The 16225-nt window shown below is 67.7% G+C and overlaps 1 protein-coding gene across 4 annotated transcripts in view; it reads left to right on the top strand.

Annotated features, from left to right (window-relative positions):
• The window catches only part of CARMIL1 (capping protein regulator and myosin 1 linker 1), a 125474-nt gene that overhangs the window by 40130 nt on the left and 69119 nt on the right, over nucleotides 1-16225 (top strand). For all 4 annotated transcript variants that reach the window (XM_036015005.1, XM_036015006.1, XM_036015007.1 and 1 more), the window contains exons 3-5: nucleotides 8650-8700; nucleotides 11174-11233; nucleotides 14142-14263. In XM_036015005.1, the coding sequence (XP_035870898.1) occupies nucleotides 8650-8700; nucleotides 11174-11233; nucleotides 14142-14263 (233 nt within the window). The remainder of the gene's footprint in view (nucleotides 1-8649; nucleotides 8701-11173; nucleotides 11234-14141; nucleotides 14264-16225) is intronic.

The raw sequence follows: 16225 nt of genomic DNA, 5'->3' as shown, positions 1-16225 counted from the left end.
CCGGGCGGCACGTTCACGCCGTGGGAGCCGCGAGAGAGGGACGATGTGGGGGGTCCCGTGCCGGCTCAGTCTGTGCAGCCTTCCGTTCCGTCTTCCACTTTCTCCTTTCCTGTTTTTTTTTTTTTTTTGGTGCATCCATGGGATTCATTCTGCTCCTTAAAGCTCAGAGGTTTTAAGTGTTTCATGACACAAATTAGGTGGCTGGAAAACGTGTCCTTGTGGTTAGGTTTCTTGCCTCTTTTCTTCTCTTTTTTTTTTTTTTTCTGAGGGCCGTGTTCGGTGGATTTCAGTTCTGAGGGAGTAAATAAAACCACGATGGTAAAACCAGAAGTGAGCAACACCTTCAATTAGCTTGTGTCAAGAGGGGGAACCCCCTCCTGAGTCCTCGGGGCCAGACTAATAATAAATCTGACAAGAGGCAGATTAACAGGAGAAAAACCGATTTAATTCTGTGTGCGCAGGAGACCATAAAGTCGGTGCCCAGCAAGTGACCCAAGAGCCGGCAGCGTTTCTGTCTCTCTGCACAGAGAAGCGACAAGTGCGTGAGCACGTGACCAAGAACATTTCGTTTGGGGGCTCACTGGGTGGGGGGGGGTCTGAGCGCGGTTTGGGCTTGGGGAGTAACTCCGTGGGAAACGGCAAGGTGTGTGTGCACACCGCAGCCCGAATTCCTTCACTCTGGGGGTGAGGGCGCCCCGTCTGCCTCCCCCCCCCCTCCAGGGACAGGGAGGGCACCTCCCGCCGGGGGCTCATGTCCTGCGTTCAGGGGACGCGGACAGGGGTCACAGTGTTCCTGCCCCTACAGTCAATAAGTCTTTTCAATTCACAGAGATCAGAACACGCCAAAGCGGCCCGTTTTGGGGGCCCCCCTGGGCCCCGACACCTGTGCATAACTTCAGCTACGTGCACCTTCCCAGCCGGCTATGGAAACACGTTTTGCTGGACCCTCGGTGTCCGAGGTGCCGAGGGCGGGCTCCGCGAGCTTCTCCGGCGGAGGGCCCCCTGCCCGCCCGCCCTCGTGCTGTGGGCACCGCGGCGGGCAGCCTGCCAGTGGACGGACGCGGCTGGTTTGCCATAAACGTGATTACAGACATAGACAGTGAGCCACATTTGGCTTTCGGGAGCAGTCAGCTAATCCCGCCCTGAAAGAGAAAGCTCTGGAACAGGAGGTAAACGGGCACTTAAACTGAGGTGAGTCCGCACCTCCCAGATCATGAACTGCACCAAAGGCTGATTGTCTGGAGTACGTTCTGTGATTGATTAATAAGGAGTTTGAAACAAACCCTGAATATCTTCATCTGCGTTTTGTTTGTTGCTGCTTTGTCGTGTTCTGAAGTGCAGCGTCCGAGGCTCCCACAGACCCGTCCTGTCCAGCAGCCACGTGTCCAGTGGTATCTCTGTCCCGGGCGCCGTGTGGTCCCGGGGGACCCAGGGACGGTCGGGTGAGGACCTGTCCTCTCGGGAGCTGTGCTGTGCACCCGCTGTGGCCCCTGTGCTCGCCCTGGGCCTCCGCCAGCACCTGCTCCTGGTGCCACGGGGCTTGTAATGCGGACGGGACGGTCTGGGGTCTGCTCATCGTCTTCCCTCTGCTGCCTGTGTGTCGGGGGGGGCTGGAGGGGGGGACGTTGTGTGGTTTCCTGCTCCTCACCCGTGTGTGGTCGGCGAGAGCCTGCTGCAGAGATGTGCAAGGGGTCAGAAATCTGTGTTTTAGTGACCTGCCCGGCTCGCAGTCTCGATATTTCAAGAAGCCGTGGGTTTTCCTGCCCTTTTTAGTTTTCACCCGGTCCCCTGAATTCCCTCTGAGAATGTCCGTGGGTTCTGCCACCCAGTGAGAGCCCCGCCCCGCCCGAGCCAGGGAGCCGCACTCTCGTGCTGACGAAACACCGGCCTCCTCCGCGGCGCACGGGGGTCGGGTGTCGGTCAGTCGGCCTCTGAGGTTCCCGGACGCACGGACGGCTCCGTGTTGGGTCTCTCCGAGCCCCAGACTCTCCTCCTCCCGCCCGCGAGCCCCTGCAGCGGGGGCACGCGGGGGAGCGGAACTCCAGGCCGACCCGCCGCCGCCGTGTCAGCAGGTAAGGAAGGTGGTGCGGTTAACGCTCCAGGTTAGAGTGCCAGCGGCCGACGGCCTGTGGGCGTGTTGCAGCCTGCGGCTCCCGCGTTCTCCCGGCGGTGGGGGGAGGGGAGCCCGTGGCCAGGAGCATCCGGCGGGGCAGGGCGCACAGAGGGAGGGCCCAGGGAGCAGTGGGCCCTGAGCCTGTGGGTCAGCAGGTCTGACCATCTCACCTGTCGCAGGGACCGTTCGCAGCGCCAAAGCGGGCCCCGGGTCTGGTGCTCGGACACGCCATTGATCTTACTGTGTATCTGGCGATTGTTCGTTTACTCCAACTCTGCTGGTATAGTTCAGGCACCGTGAGATAAAAACAAACGGCGACGCCCGAGGACATGGGGAGTGACTGTGCTCCCCTGGCAGGGTCACCGTGGGGGCGTTAGGGGTCACTGGGAGCAAAGCCCCAGCCCCAGCCCCTAGTAAAGGTGATATAAATATCGGCCATTTGGCCATCTTTATTGATCTGCTTTTGAAAATCGGCCAGAATCTTCATGACATCCACCAGAGCGGCAGGGGGAATGGTGATAACAGGAGACCATGTGGCGTGAGGCCCCACAGAAGCCCAGACGACCCCACACGGGGCCCCTTCGGCCTCACGGGCCACGCACCTGGCGGGCAGAGCGGAGAGGCTGCTGTGCGGGGACTCCAGGGACGCCGGGAGTGGCTGTGACCTCAGGCCTGCATCTGGGGGCCCCCCACGGCGTCTGGGCCGTGCTTTCCCCTCAGCAGCCCCTGGAAACCGGCTCCGAGGGGCGCGAGCTCGGGCGGCAGACACGGCAGAGCGGCCGGCACAGACCACGGGCCCCCCCGCGCAGACGCACGGGGTGTCACTGCAGATCCTTCCGAGTTTCCGGAGAGGCGTGCGCTTCCTTAACGAGGGTGTTGAACTCTGAATAGCAATCCTCACTCCGCCGTTCAGCAGCTTCCGGAGCCGGGCTTTTTATAGCCCTCCCTGCGCTTTGAAGACGCCGGGTTTAGAACCGTCCTTGCAGGCACTCCATCCCGGTCGGCGAGCCACCGGAGACGGAGACGGGGCTGCCCAAGGGATGGGGGGGGGGGGACCGAACGGGACTCGTTTGGTGGCTTCGGCGGCTTCTCATTGAGAAAGCTGCCCACACCCGTGGCGTGGCCTCACGCCTCGAGGGCGAGAGGCGAGAGCAGCCGCACACCGCCGAGTGCCCCGTGTGGCCGGGCCGTCTGGAGCCCAGGAGGCGAAGGCGGGAGAGATGGGAAGGCCGTGTTCTGTTGGGGGGGTCGGGGGCAGGGGGGGGGGTCTGTCCTCCAGGAAACCGCCGGTGGGTGGGGGTGAAGCGTCAGGGATGCCAACCCTGTGGGTCCTTCCAGGGCGTCGAGCCCGGACTGGGCGTTAGGAGTTTTCACCTTTGAAGGCGGATTTCTCTGCTCGCTCGGGGCAGGCACTGCCCACAGCACGGAACAAGAGGCTGGGCAGGACTCAGCGGCTCCTTGCTGGGGCTCCCCCCTCCCACCCCCGCCCTGCCCCGCCCTGGTGCTGGGGCGCCCCCCATGCCCACGCCCACGCCCACAAAGTGCCTGGAGTGCGCCCCGCCCTGCTCTCGCCCGTGGGTGCCCTGCGGGCCGAAGCGCGTGGGCCTCATCCAGGGGACGCGGGTGGACCTCCGTGTCTCCCGTGCTGCCCGCTATGGACCGAGCGTGTGTGTCCCCCAAGTTCCTGTGTGAAGCCCCAGTCTCAGTGCGGAGCTTTGGGGGTGGGCCCCCCTCCCGATGGGGCTGGGGCCCCTTCAGCAGCCGGCAGAGGGCTGGCTGTCCCTCCCTGCTCCGCCGGGGGAGGCCTGGGCAGGAAGGAGGGGCTGCTCTCGGGACCTGGCCCGGCGGCACCCGGACCTCGCCCGCGCCGGCCTCCGGGACCCGCGGAGGACCCGCTCGGCTGCGCTGCTCGTGGTGGCAGCCCCGGCAGCCCCAGACGGGGCTGTGGGCCACGGTCAGAGGGGCCTGTCCCTCGACCTGAAGTGTTCGGAGTTCACGGTGCTGTCTCGTCGGTGTTTTTCACAACCCCAGTCACTCCTGAGTTTCCACAGTGCCAGCTGCTGGAAGCAGTTGTTGGTCGCGTTTGGCCCGACGCCGAGGGACCGAGGGAGCTGAGCTGGGGCTTCCCTCCCGGAGGCGGAGGCGGGAGGGGCGGGCGGGGGCCCTGAGTCAGCGGGAGGGCAGGGCCAGTCCGGTGCGTGCCCGGTGATCAGAGCCAATTTCTCGGGAAGGGCAAGCAGGCACTCGCTCCGGGCGGGCGGCCCCGGCGAGGCTGCTGGGCCGAGCGCTCCAGGCGCGCAGGAGTCCTGCTAATTATGGGGGCGCGGCGGCGGCGGGGGCGGGGCGCGCACTCGGCCGCAGGCGCTTCGGGAATTAAGACGCAGCGGCAGAGTCTGAGCCTCGCGCGTGGGGAGGCCGCTCTGCGAGACCAGACAGCGGGGTGTGGCCTGCGCCGGGAGCACCCTGCTCGGCTTGACACGGGTGGCGGCTCAGCTTTCCCGCGATTTCCCTGGTGGGCGTGGCCTAGTAAAAAAAAAAGACAGAAATACCGCCAAGGGGCACCGCCCATTGGGAAAGGTGTCACTGGTTACGGATGTACCTCCCTTTGCCTTAGCAGAGGAAAATAACTCGGGGAAGCACATCAGAGATCGGTTACTTTATTATCTTTTAACTCTTTTGTTTAAATTTACCAACATTTCACAAAACAGTGCCAACTAAAGTCACGACAGGGGCGTGAGCTCACGCAGGTGGCTCCTGTCGGAGCGTGTGGACCCGAGTCTGCCTGTCGTGGTCCCCAGCGTTTAGACTTGCTGTCACTTTGGGAATTCGCACTCCCGGGGCGGAGCGAGGGCCCCGGGACACCCCGGTGAGCGCGGATGCGGCGCCGGCTGGAGGGTTTCAGACCCTGAGACGCAGGGACCAGCTGCGGTACACCTCCAGGGCCACTGGACACCCAGGCACTTCTTGCTCCGGGCTCACGGCTCCTCCGGACGGGCTACGGCTTCGCAAAGATCAGGTTTACGGGGGGTGGGGGGCGCCCTGGCTGGCACGCTGGGTGAGGGTCGGGCGTACAGTTCCCTGACACGTCACCTGCGTGTTGTGTCCTGTGACCACCCCCCACGTTCTGGCCTCCCTGCGCCGCCGTGTACTCGACCCCGCCCCCCTCCTCGGCCTCCCTCGCCCCGCCCCCTCCCTCGGGTGACCACCGTGCAGGTGTCGGTGTTTATGAGTGTGTCCGCCCATTTAATGCTCTTCTGTTTGCTCTGCCACGCGGAAGTGGGATCCCACGGTCCTTGTCCTTTCCCGCCTGACTTGTTGCGCTTGACGGGACGTCCTCAGGACCCGAGCTGCTCGGTCTCCTCCTTCCGACCCTCGACCCTCGCGCGTTACGTGCTGGCTGGCTCCGTGCGCGGCCTCAGTGTGCGCGTCGCCCTCGGTGACGCGAGGACCTGCCCCCGCAGGGGCCGCTGTGGGTGGTCCCGCTGGGGAGGAAGCAGGGGCCGGGCTTGCCTTTGTCCTGTGGAGGGGAGCCCGGGGCAGAGGGGGGGCCGGTTCCCGCCGGGAGGAGCGGGCGAGAGACCTGGCCCCGCCCCCACCCTGCGGTCCCCGCCCTGCAGTCCCCTCGGTGAACTTGGGGTCGCAGAGGTGGCACCGAGCTCGGGGCCAGACCCGGGTGAACCCTCTAAGTCTCTCTGTAGTTCGCGTCTCCTGTGGATGGTCGCGCCCGTCTTCCAGCTCCGAAATGTGCTGGTAACAGCACACCGCATGGCCCTTCCACACGCCCGCCGTCTCCTGAGCTCCCGTGTTAACTCAGTGCCCCCCCCACCCCCCCCGCACCCCCCCCCCACAGCTCCACGAGGTGGCGGCCCGTTTCTCCCACCTGCAGAAGAGGGGCCGCTGGAGAGGGCCAGAGGGAAGCCCGTGAGCTCTGTGAGTCAGGGAGACCCCCGCTGCTGCGCCTGCCCAGCTCTGCCGGTGACGACCCTTTAACCACTGTGGGGCCGCGTCCCAGGGGAAGTGGGTTTGTGGGAACAGGTGGGGGCTGGTGGGTGCCCCGCTGGCCTCACTGGTCTCGACACAGGTGCCCAAGGAGTATGGCGACCTGGCTTTATACGGGATTTGGGGCCATAGACGGCAGGAGAACGAGGTGCTGTTTCCTGTCCCCCGGAGCAGCGTCCCTGCTCTGGCCCGGGAGGGTGGCGGCCTCACAGCTCTGCAGAGACGGCCGGGCTCCGGCTCGGGGCCTGGACATGCTTCACCCTCCCTCACCTGCCCGGGGGGAGGCAGGGGGGTGAAACGGGCCGTTCAGGGTGTGACCGGGGGTGGGGGAGGGCGCTGGAGCCGGCGGCCGCCTCTGTACCTGTCATCGCCCCTCAAAAACTTCGACCCTCTGTGGGGCCTCACGTCTGCGCCTCGGAAGGGATTGTGTGCGCGTCTCCAGGGAAGTCACACGCTGAGGCGAGAAGCCTCGGAGGGAACCAGACTGCCCCTTGCATCTCAATGAGCATCAGAAAGTGGGGCTGGATTGAGGCCTGTGGGCGCGGAGGTGGGAGGGAGGAGGGGCTGGGGGGGGTGGGCTACGGCAGGGGGGGGCTACGGCTGCCCTCAAGCCTCGGGCTCCTTGCTGGGCCCGCGTGCCCCTCTGATGCCCCCGTAGTTTTCACTCCGGAAGAGCATCCTCCTCTGTCAGGGCCAGAAACGCCCACCAGCCCACCGTTCCAGCCCCGGAGGTGCCTCGGGTCTCTGTGGGCCTCGTGCGTTCTGCTCCATTCTGTCCTGTCGACGAGAGCTGCCCGTTAGACACCCAGTCGGGGCGCCTGCCGCCTCCCTGCCTCCCGCTCTGGGGACCCAACACATGGAGGTGCTGCCCCGCCGGCTTTCACGACGCGAGAGCCGGTGTCTGGCCCCGGCCTTCTGGGTGCCGCGCGCTCCCTCGGGTGCTGTAGTTCAGCAGCGGCCTTGGCCCCGGGCGGGGCGGGGGGCGGGCGGGGGCCGATGTTACTCACAGGGGAGGCGCTGGGCGTGGAGGAGGCATCCTCGGGTGGGCAGCTGGGGAGGGGCAGAGCCCGGATGCGACTCTGTCCTCACGGCTCCCAGACCCGAGCAGGGGGCGCAGCCACGGGCCCCAGGTTCCGGGTGCACGGTTCTCGGTGCCGATGCCAGACCCACCTGGGAGCCTGCACTGAGTCGGGGCTCCTCCTGGGTGCTGTGCCCGCCTTGCCAGGGGCACCGTGATGAGCACGTGTGGGAGTCCGCGTGCACGCGTGAGTGTGGGCGTGAACGTGTGACCGTGCTTCAGGATTCCTGGCGCGAGCGCCGGCCCCCGCCGGCCCCCGGCTCGCTTCCCGCTGACGGACAAGGAGGCACAGCCCTGGGGGCCGAGGCGTCTGCAGCGTTTCACTCTTGCTCCCGACGCCGCTGGGCAGCGATGCCCATGGCGGGCGCAGCCCTGGGAGGGGCTGGGTGCCCCGGAGGGCCCCACGTGCCCACCGCACCCCCTTCCACCCTTTCCATGAGCAGCCCCGGTGCCTCCGGGGACCCCCGCCGCCCAGCAGAGTCGGGGCTCCACCGCCGAAGCCTGGGCCCTCGCGGGGTGTTCCTCCCCAGGCCGGCACCGCGGCCCGTGTCCAATCGGTGAAGGACGCTGTGTGTTCCTCCTGGCTCTGAGATTCTCCCACGGGGAGGGGGTGCCACTCAGGCCCCCGGGCCGAGCAGACGAGACCGTTAGGGTGTGACGTGTCTATGCATGGTCAGGAAATGCTCTTCACCCTGAAGGTGGGCTCATGTGGTCATTCGGGGGCTTGTCCTCCCTTCCTGACCCATGTTGGGCCCTGTCAGAAGCCCCTGGAGGCCCCAGGGTGACGGTCGAGGGCAGGCAGGTCTGGGGGGGGCGAGTGCTGCTCCCCAAGGGCACCTCCTGGGGGCAGAGGGCCAGCCGCCTGCGCCTGCGTGTGCTGCCGGGACCGTGGTCTGGGCGCCTGTGTGCAGGCTCCGTGTTAGGGCTCGTCGGCGGGAGTGTCCGGGGGTCTTGGGGTCGCTAGACTGCCCCTGGGCTGTGCCCCAGTCACGTCCGAAGGCGTCTGTCGTTCCCAGCATCCCTGGGACTCATTGTAGATGAAACACCTTCCGGAAGGCTGCGTCCCCTGTGGTCGGCGTCTCCTGTGCGGTCGGTGTAGCTGACGTGCAGGCCGTCGAGGGATGAGCCCAGAGGACGCTGGGACCCGGGGGCTGAGCGCGGGTGGGGGCTCCAGAGGGGACAGGGTGGGGGGACGGTGGGGCCTGGCGGGGACGTGGCAGTGGCAGCGGAGAGGAGGGTGGAGGGGACGTGGGGTGGAGGGCACGGACGGACACAGAGTCGGGGAGCACGGAGAGACGTGGAGGCCAGCACGTGGTCGGGGGAGGGGCAGGGACAGATGGACAGACGGACAGGTGGACCTGCAGGGACGGGCCCTGGTCCTCAGGATGCCTGCCCGCCCGCCCGCATCAGGCCCCGAGGGCGGCAGAGCCCGCCTGACGCCGCTGCTTCTGTCTTGCAGGTGCTCACGTCCTGCCGCGCCTTCCTCCTCGCCGCGCGGGTGCCCAGCAAGGTAAGTGCCGACGCGGCCCTCCTGCCAGCGCACGCACATGCATGTGCACACCGCACCACATGCGTGTGCACCCACGTGCTGTGCCACACACAACATGCACACATGGGCAGACACACAGGGACACACCACACACATACATGCACACACACGTACATGCCCCACCACACGTGCAGGATCTTTGCTGAGTTTGGCAGGGACGGCCCACCGGGGGCCCCGTGTCCTTCATTCCTGCCTGCATAAATGACAACTTGTACAGGGTCTCTTTGAGGGACGAGGGTGGGGCCTGGCCCCTTTCGGTCATGTAAGGTGGTCCTGCGTGTCCACGCTGTGTCGTGAGGGGAACCGGGGAACCGGGGGTGCTGTGGGTGACGCTGGACTGGTTCCCGGTCCCCTGAAGTGCCCGAGGGCCGGAGGGAAGGGAGCGGCGTTCGCCTCAATTGAAAGTGTCCATCCTCAGCGGCGGGCGTGCCTCCCTGGGGCAGTCACCTGCCTCCCATCTGCGGGCTGATCCCGCCCCACCCCCGAGTGCAGGCCCCGCTCCCCCGTCACGAGTTCGAGGTTTAGCCGGCCCGGCTGGGGGGTCGGACACGGGTTCCCGTGTCTGACACCGTCAGCCTCATGAAGCAACACGCGTGCAGGCCCCTGCCCCACCCCCTGCGCCAGGGTCCCCGGGGCCGGGAGGCGCACCAGGCGGGGACGCCCGTTTCCAGAGGGGACGACTCTGTCCGGACCGGCCTCGTGCCGCCGGCACCAGCAAGGATGTGGGATCCCTTTCCCTCCGGGGGCCGACTAGTCAAATGTTTCCTCTTGTCTTCTCACCGTCACACGTGTCCCCCCCCCCCCCCCCCCCCATGCAGTTGGACACCCAGACCTGAGGAGCTCTCCCTGCAGCCTGGGTTCCTTCCTGCCCTGTTGGTGCCGGGCCGTCTGGGGGTCCATGAGGCCCAGCTGGGGTGTCCCAGTGTGTCCCCCACTCCCCGGCGCTCTGCTCGCCCCAGCGGCCGCCCCAGGCCCAGCGGAAGCCTCTCAACTGCCCCCAGCTGCCCCCCCTCACTCTCGGACCAGAGCTGTCCGCGTGAGACGGTGCTGGTGGTGCCAGTGCCAGTGGCACCCTGGCAGCTGCCGGGGTGTGAGGCTGCACCTGCTCACACCTACTCACACCTGCTCACAACACCTGCTCACAACACCTGTTCACACCCGTTTGTACCTGCTCACACCTGCTCACAACACCTGTTCACACCCGTTCGCACCCACTCACACCTGCTCACACCCGTTCACACCTGCTCACAAGACCTTTTCATACCCGTCTGCACCTGTTCGCTCCTGCTCACTCTGGCTCTCACCTGCTGAGTGAGGTGTGTTCCCAGACCTAACCAGAGCCGTTCTGATTGTGCCGGTCCATTTATTTCATCAAGGACATCTCGCAGATGAAATGTCTGCGTCAGGCCACACGGCAGTTCGAGGCTGAGGGGCCCGGGGGACATGACCATGGAGAGGCCGCCGGCCCCGAGTGCCCAGCCAGGCCCCCCCCCCCCCGTTCCCCCGCCCCCCCATGGTCAGAGGTAGACAGGGAAGCCGGGCGTGCTGCGTCCCCGTGTGTCTCCAAGCGCCCACGTGTGACAGGACGGCCCCCGCCTCCCCGGGGGCAGAGCAGAGGGCCCGTGGGCTGGGTTCTGGGGGGGGGGTTCTCCCCACTGCATTTCTGGGTGGAAGGTGAGGGCAAAGCAAAGGGACCCCCCGCCGCCCCGGGGTCTGCGGCTGAAAGGCTGCAGCCGGGAGAGAGATTAGTGGCCGCCGTCCAGGAAAACCAGGCAGGGAGTGCGAGACTGGACGTGTTTTGAAGAAAACAGATGCTGATCGCAGGGGAAGGGCGGAGGAGACCCTTCGTGCCGAAATGAAAAGGAAAGAAAGCCCCTATCTGTGTGAAGAAGGAGAGAAAACTCTAATCCAACCGTGTGTTTCATTTAAGCATGGCCTGAAGTCCCTGGATACCGCATTTCTCTAACCACACTGAAAACACGAACTTCAGGGCAGCTGGTGGGAGGAGTGGGGGTTCCAGTAAGCTGCCGAGTGTCACCAGAGAGGCCGGGGTCGGGAGGGAGGGGCGGGCGCCTGTGTCACCCAGGGGTGGCTCCGAGGCCAAGCTGTGAAGGAGAAGAGAGAAGCCTGTTCCGGTGGCTTGTGTGACGCCTGCGTTTCTGAAGGGATGAGGCCCCAGAGCAGGAACGCAGAACCCCCCCGTGTCTGTCCGGGATGAAATGGAAGCAGTCGGACGGACCCACCGTCCCGCTAGGGGTGCAGATAACGCTTCTTCCGAGGGCCGGTCGGTCCGGTCCGGTCTGAGGGGAGCAGTGGGGGCAGCAAGCCGGCCCGCCAGCCCCGCCGGTGGCCCTGTGGCGTCTCCCACTGCGGGGCCGTCACCGGGTGCTGAGTTCCGAAACCCCGGTGACGGGTCTCTGTCTCCCCACTGCAGCTGGAGCTGAGCTTCAACTACTTGGACATCCACGGCGTCACCTGCAGCAAGCCCGCCCAGGTGAGTGTGACCCGCGGAGACCGGTGGCTGGGCCCGCGGGCCATCCCGACGAGGGACCGGACAGTGCGGAGCGGCGGGAGGCTGATGGGGCCGTGTGGGCGGGGCGGGAAGGGGCCTGGAAAAGAAACTTTCTCCACAGCTGCCAGGGAGCTCCTCGCAGGGGGCCTCTCCCCGTGAGAGTGCTGCTCCCGGGAGGTTGTATGTGCAAGCCGTGGCACCAGCACTTCGCAGCGGTTGCACAGCACTGGGCCAGGGCTTTCTGGGGGCGAGGTGAATATTTCGGTCTTCACGACCAGCTTCGTGGGGCTGTAAGGACCCCGCGATGAACTGAATGAAGCGTACGGTGGGGTAGGTTTGACAGCTGGGTCCCCACGAAACCGTTCCCGGGACCGACCTACTGAGCCTGTCCGTCCCCCAAAGCCCCCCGGACACCTGTCCGCCCTCCTTCCTGCCCTCCTCGGCGGCAGGTGCCTGCTCCCCGCTGGCCCAGAGGAGTCCCCCTTTTCTAGAACTTTCTGAGAGTGGGACTGACAGCCCGCCTCCCCTGGTCAGCAGCATCGCCACGAGGCTGTGTCCCCTGCCGCCCGCCCCGTCCCTCGCTCCCCGTCCCTGCCGAGTGGGGCGCCGTGTGCTCTCTCAGGGCTTGCTCCTCTGTCCCCCGAGGATGGACGCCCGGTTGTCCCCGGTCCTGGGCTCCGAGGGACGCTGTGGTGCACCCTCACGTGCAAACCTGACTGCACATGGGCTCGTGTTCCCCATGGGCGACGCCTGGGCGTGCGGCAGATGCAGGTCTGACCCCCAGGAGGCGGACCCCCAGGAGGCCGCCGGCCGATTTCCTTCCTGCCGACCCCGGCACGGGCGTGCCGCCTGCTCACTTTGGCCCGTTCCAGCGAGTGTGCTGCACGCTCCCGGTTGTGGTTGGAGCCCGCGGTCCCCTCAGCGTGGAAGACACCGGGGGTCTTTGTGTCGCTCGTTTGTCATCGGGGTCTCCTCCGATCCGGCGTCGGCTGCCCCTTCGGCCGTTTGCAGATTGCGTTCCTTGCTCCCGTGCAGTTTTCGGGGTCGCTCCAGGGCATTCCGCGCACGTGGGTGCGTCGGATGCATGAGGCACGCGTGTTTCCCGCCGCTCGCCGGCTCATCTCCTCGCCTTCCTCGCGGTGCCTTTGGAGGAGCAGGCGTTGGAGATTCTGGTCACGTCCAGCGTCTCAGTATTTCCCTCCACGGGCGGCGCTTGCTTTGACGGCGGGTTGAGAGAACCCTCGCTCCCCCCGAGGTCACAGAGTGTTTTCCGTCTCCCAGAATCTTCTAGCTCCAGGTCGCACGTTCAGGGCGACGGTCCAGTTTGACACGGCCTCTGTGCGTGAACCCAGCGACGTGTGGACGGGTCAGCGTTCGGTTCCTTACCGCGTGTGTGTGGTTTGTCCGTGTGTCCCGTGCCGTGCGTGTGGACAGCTGCGGTTTCACCCCGGCTGGCTTTCCTTCTCGCTGACGATCAGTGGCTCCTTCCACGCCGGCCTGTGTCCCGCCTCCAAGCCCTGTCTTTGTGGCAGGTGTCTGTCCTCCTGTCCCTGAGACACGGTCCGGGCGACGACAGCGTCACAGGCAGGGGGACCTGAAACCAGGCAGCGTGGTGGGCCCTGTGTCGTGGTTCGTGGCTCTCCCCCCTGCAGAGCGGTCTCTGTGACCCCGCCCCCGGGAATGCCACGTGGGCCCTAGCCGTGGGCCGTGCCGGCTCTCCGACCCCCCCCCCCCCCCCCCGCAGGGAAGAGCCGGCTCCCGACCCGACCCGAGACGGGCGCCCGTCCCCGCTGACACGAGTGCTCTCCTGGCGCTCGGCCCTGCTCTGCGGCGGCTCCCAGGGCGCGGGTCTCACCGTCCCTCCTCAGGCTCGTGCCCAAGTGTCTCCTGCTGTCTGACGCTGTTACAGATGCTGCTGCTCTTAACGCTCAGGTCCCCGCTGGTTCTCACCCGTGTTCGGGAACCGTCGATTTTCATGGGGCTCTGCGTTCCCGGTCACGTGTGCCTGCCCACCGGTCAGGTCCAGGGGCGTGTCAGTAGCCGGCTCCGTGTTCTGCACGGACGGCCGTGTCCCGTGTCCCGTGTACGGAGCACAGTGCTGCTGCCTCCTGTTCCGTGTGGATGCGGGTCACCCTTCTCCTCGCCCGGCTGCGGCAGGGAGACGGTCCTCGTGGGTCTCTCGGCTCCCGCCTGTCTGTCTGTCTGTCTGAATCCGTGCTGTTCTCGGGGCCACACGAGCAGGGAGCAGCCCAGGGGGTGACAGCCGTGCTGCCTGTCGACCTCGGGGACGGGACACTCCGCAGGCTCCCGGGGTCCTTCCCTGTGAGCAGCCCACTGTGTGCAGGCGTCGGCCTGAGCCGGCCGAGTGCCCCTGGCGGGCTCGGGGGTGATGGCGGCTGTCCCTGGAGGGAAATTTCCAGATCTTCTCCCACGAGGTGCGGTCGGTCACCGCTGCAGGTTTTTCATTGGAGGCTTTTCTCGGCTGCGGTTGCCTGAGGCACGCCCTGGTGGGGGGGGGCTTCCCACTCCCCCTGGACAGCCGGACCTTGCCCGGCGCCCCCCCAGACAGAGTCTCGGTGAAGGTGGGGTCCTGTGTGAACGTGGACCTTCGGCCTCTGCCACACGGCGGCAGTGGGGGCTCTGAATCTGCCGCTGGACACTCGCCTCAGCTGTGGGTGCCCGTGGCCGCCTGTCCACCCTGGCCCCGGACAGGTCGGCGACTCTGCAGCTGTGGGTGGGGTGCTGCTTTAAGGAAGGCCCCTCACGCTGGGACTGTGCTCGCGGGCCCCAGCGAGGGTGGTTTGCTCGTTCGAGCCCTTGGCCCTGACCGCGCGGCGCCCCCTGACCGCGAGGTGCCCCCTGACCGCGCGGTGCCCGCCGGCTCTTGCAGATGGTCGTGGACACGGAGAAGCACAGCCTGTCCCTGCGGATGGCGTCGCCCGAGGACGTGAGCGACGTGCTGGCCCACGTGGGCTCCTGCCTGCGGAGGGCCTTCCCCGGCCTGTCTCCCCTGTGAGTCCCGGGGCGGGGGGCTGGCGGGGGGGGGCTGGCCTGTCTCCCCTGTGAGTCCCGGGGCGGGGGGCGGGGGGGGGGCTGGCCTGTCTCCCCTGTGAGTCCCGGGGGGGGGGGGGCGGGGGGGGGGGGGGGGGGGCTGGCCTGTCTCCCCTGTGAGTCCCGGGGGGGGGCGGAGGGCCTTCCCCGGCCTGTCTCCCCTGTGAGTCCTGGGGCGGGGGGGCGGCGGGGGGGCTGGCCTGTCTCCCCTGTGAGTCCCGGGGCGGGGGGCGGCGGGGGGGGCTGGCCTGTCTCCCCTGTGAGTCCCGGGGCGGGGGGCGGCGGGGGGGCTGGCCTGTCTCCCCTGTGGGTCCCGGGGCGGGGGCGGCGGGGGGGGCTGGCCTGTCTCCCCTGTGAGTCCCGGGGCGGGGGGGCGGCGGGGGGGGCTGGCCTGTCTCCCTGTGAGTCCTGGGGCGGGGGGGCGGCGGGGGGGCTGGCCTGTCTCCCCTGTGAGTCCCGGGGCGGGGGGGCGGCGGGGGGGCTGGCCTGTCTCCCCTGTGAGTCCCGGGGCGGGGGGGCTGGCGGGGGGGGCTGGCCTGTCTCCCCTGTGAGTCCCGGGGCGGGGGGCGGCGGGGGGGGCTGGCCTGTCTCCCCTGTGAGTCCCGGGGCGGGGGGCGGCGGGGGGGGCTGGCCTGTCTCCCCTGTGAGTCCCGGGGCGGGGGGGCGGCGGGGGGGCTGGGGGGTGGGGGGCTGGCCTGTCTCCCCTGTGAGTCCCGGGGCGGGGGGCTGGTGGGGGGGGCTGGCCTGTCTCCCCTGTGAGTCCCGGGGCGGGGGGGCTGGCGGGGGGGGCTGGCCTGTCTCCCCTGTGAGTCCCGGGGCGGGGGGCTGGCGGGGGGGGCTGGCCTGTCTCCCCTGTGAGTCCCGGGGCGGGGGGGGGGGGGGGGGGGGGGCTGGCCTGTCTCCCCTGTGAGTCCCGGGGCGGGGGGGGCGGGGGGCCGGGGGGGGGCTGGCCTGTCTCCCCTGTGAGTCCCGGGGCGGGGGGCGGGGGGCTGGGGGGCTGGCCTGTCTCCCCTGTGAGTCCCGGGGCGGGGGGCTGGGGGGTGGGGGGCTGGCCTGTCTCCCCTGTGAGTCCCGGGGCGGGGGGCGGGGGGCTGGTGGGGGGGGGCTGGCCTGTCTCCCCTGTGAGTCCCGGGGCGGGGGCTGGCCTGTCTCCCCTGTGAGTCCCGGGGCGGGGGGCTGGGGGGTGGGGGGCTGGCCTGTCTCCCCTGTGAGTCCCGGGGCGGGGGGCGGGGGGCTGGTGGGGGGGGGGCTGGCCTGTCTCCCCTGTGAGTCCCGGGGCGGGGGCTGGCCTGTCTCCCCTGTGAGTCCCGGGGCGGGGGGCTGGGGGGTGGGGGGCTGGCCTGTCTCCCCTGTGAGTCCCGGGGCGGGGGGCGGCGGGGGGGGCTGGCCTGTCTCCCCTGTGAGTCCTGGGGCGGGGGTCGGGGGGGGTGGGGGTGCAGGGGGGTGCAGGGGCAGCGGGGGGCTGGCCGGCCTGTCTCCCCTGTGAGTCCCGGGGTGGGGGGCGGTGGGGGCAGGCGGGGGGCTGGCCGGCCTCGCTCCCTCCGCCCCGAGTCCCGAGTTCCGGTCTGAGGCTTCCACTCTGGGGTTGCCGCTCCACTCCCCGCCCCCGGCCCCGCGCAGACTCCGCGCCCAGCGTTCCGCGGGGGCCGAGTGCCGGGTGCACGGCCGTCACCTGCAGCGTGAATGGGGACACAGTGTCATTTCCTTCGTGTTTTACTTTCTGATCAGTAAGAGAAAACCTAAAAAAAAAAGCAAAAAAAACCTTAAATATAATAATTATCCTTTTCCTTTTCTTCTCATTTTTCTGAAGTGTGGCTTAGGGATACTGGTAATTGTGGCATTTATTTATTTTTGTGAAGCGTTTAAACTCAGGGTCACTGGGCTCAGGTGTGTACTTGGGGGGCGTGCCGCGTGTCCTTGGGG

This window comes from Phyllostomus discolor, chromosome 14 (assembly GCF_004126475.2).
Source record: "Phyllostomus discolor isolate MPI-MPIP mPhyDis1 chromosome 14, mPhyDis1.pri.v3, whole genome shotgun sequence".
In the NCBI taxonomy this organism is placed as follows: domain Eukaryota; kingdom Metazoa; phylum Chordata; class Mammalia; order Chiroptera; family Phyllostomidae; genus Phyllostomus; species Phyllostomus discolor.
The sequence above is the reverse complement of the archived record's forward strand: the minus strand, read 5'-3'. Positions and strand labels throughout refer to the sequence as shown.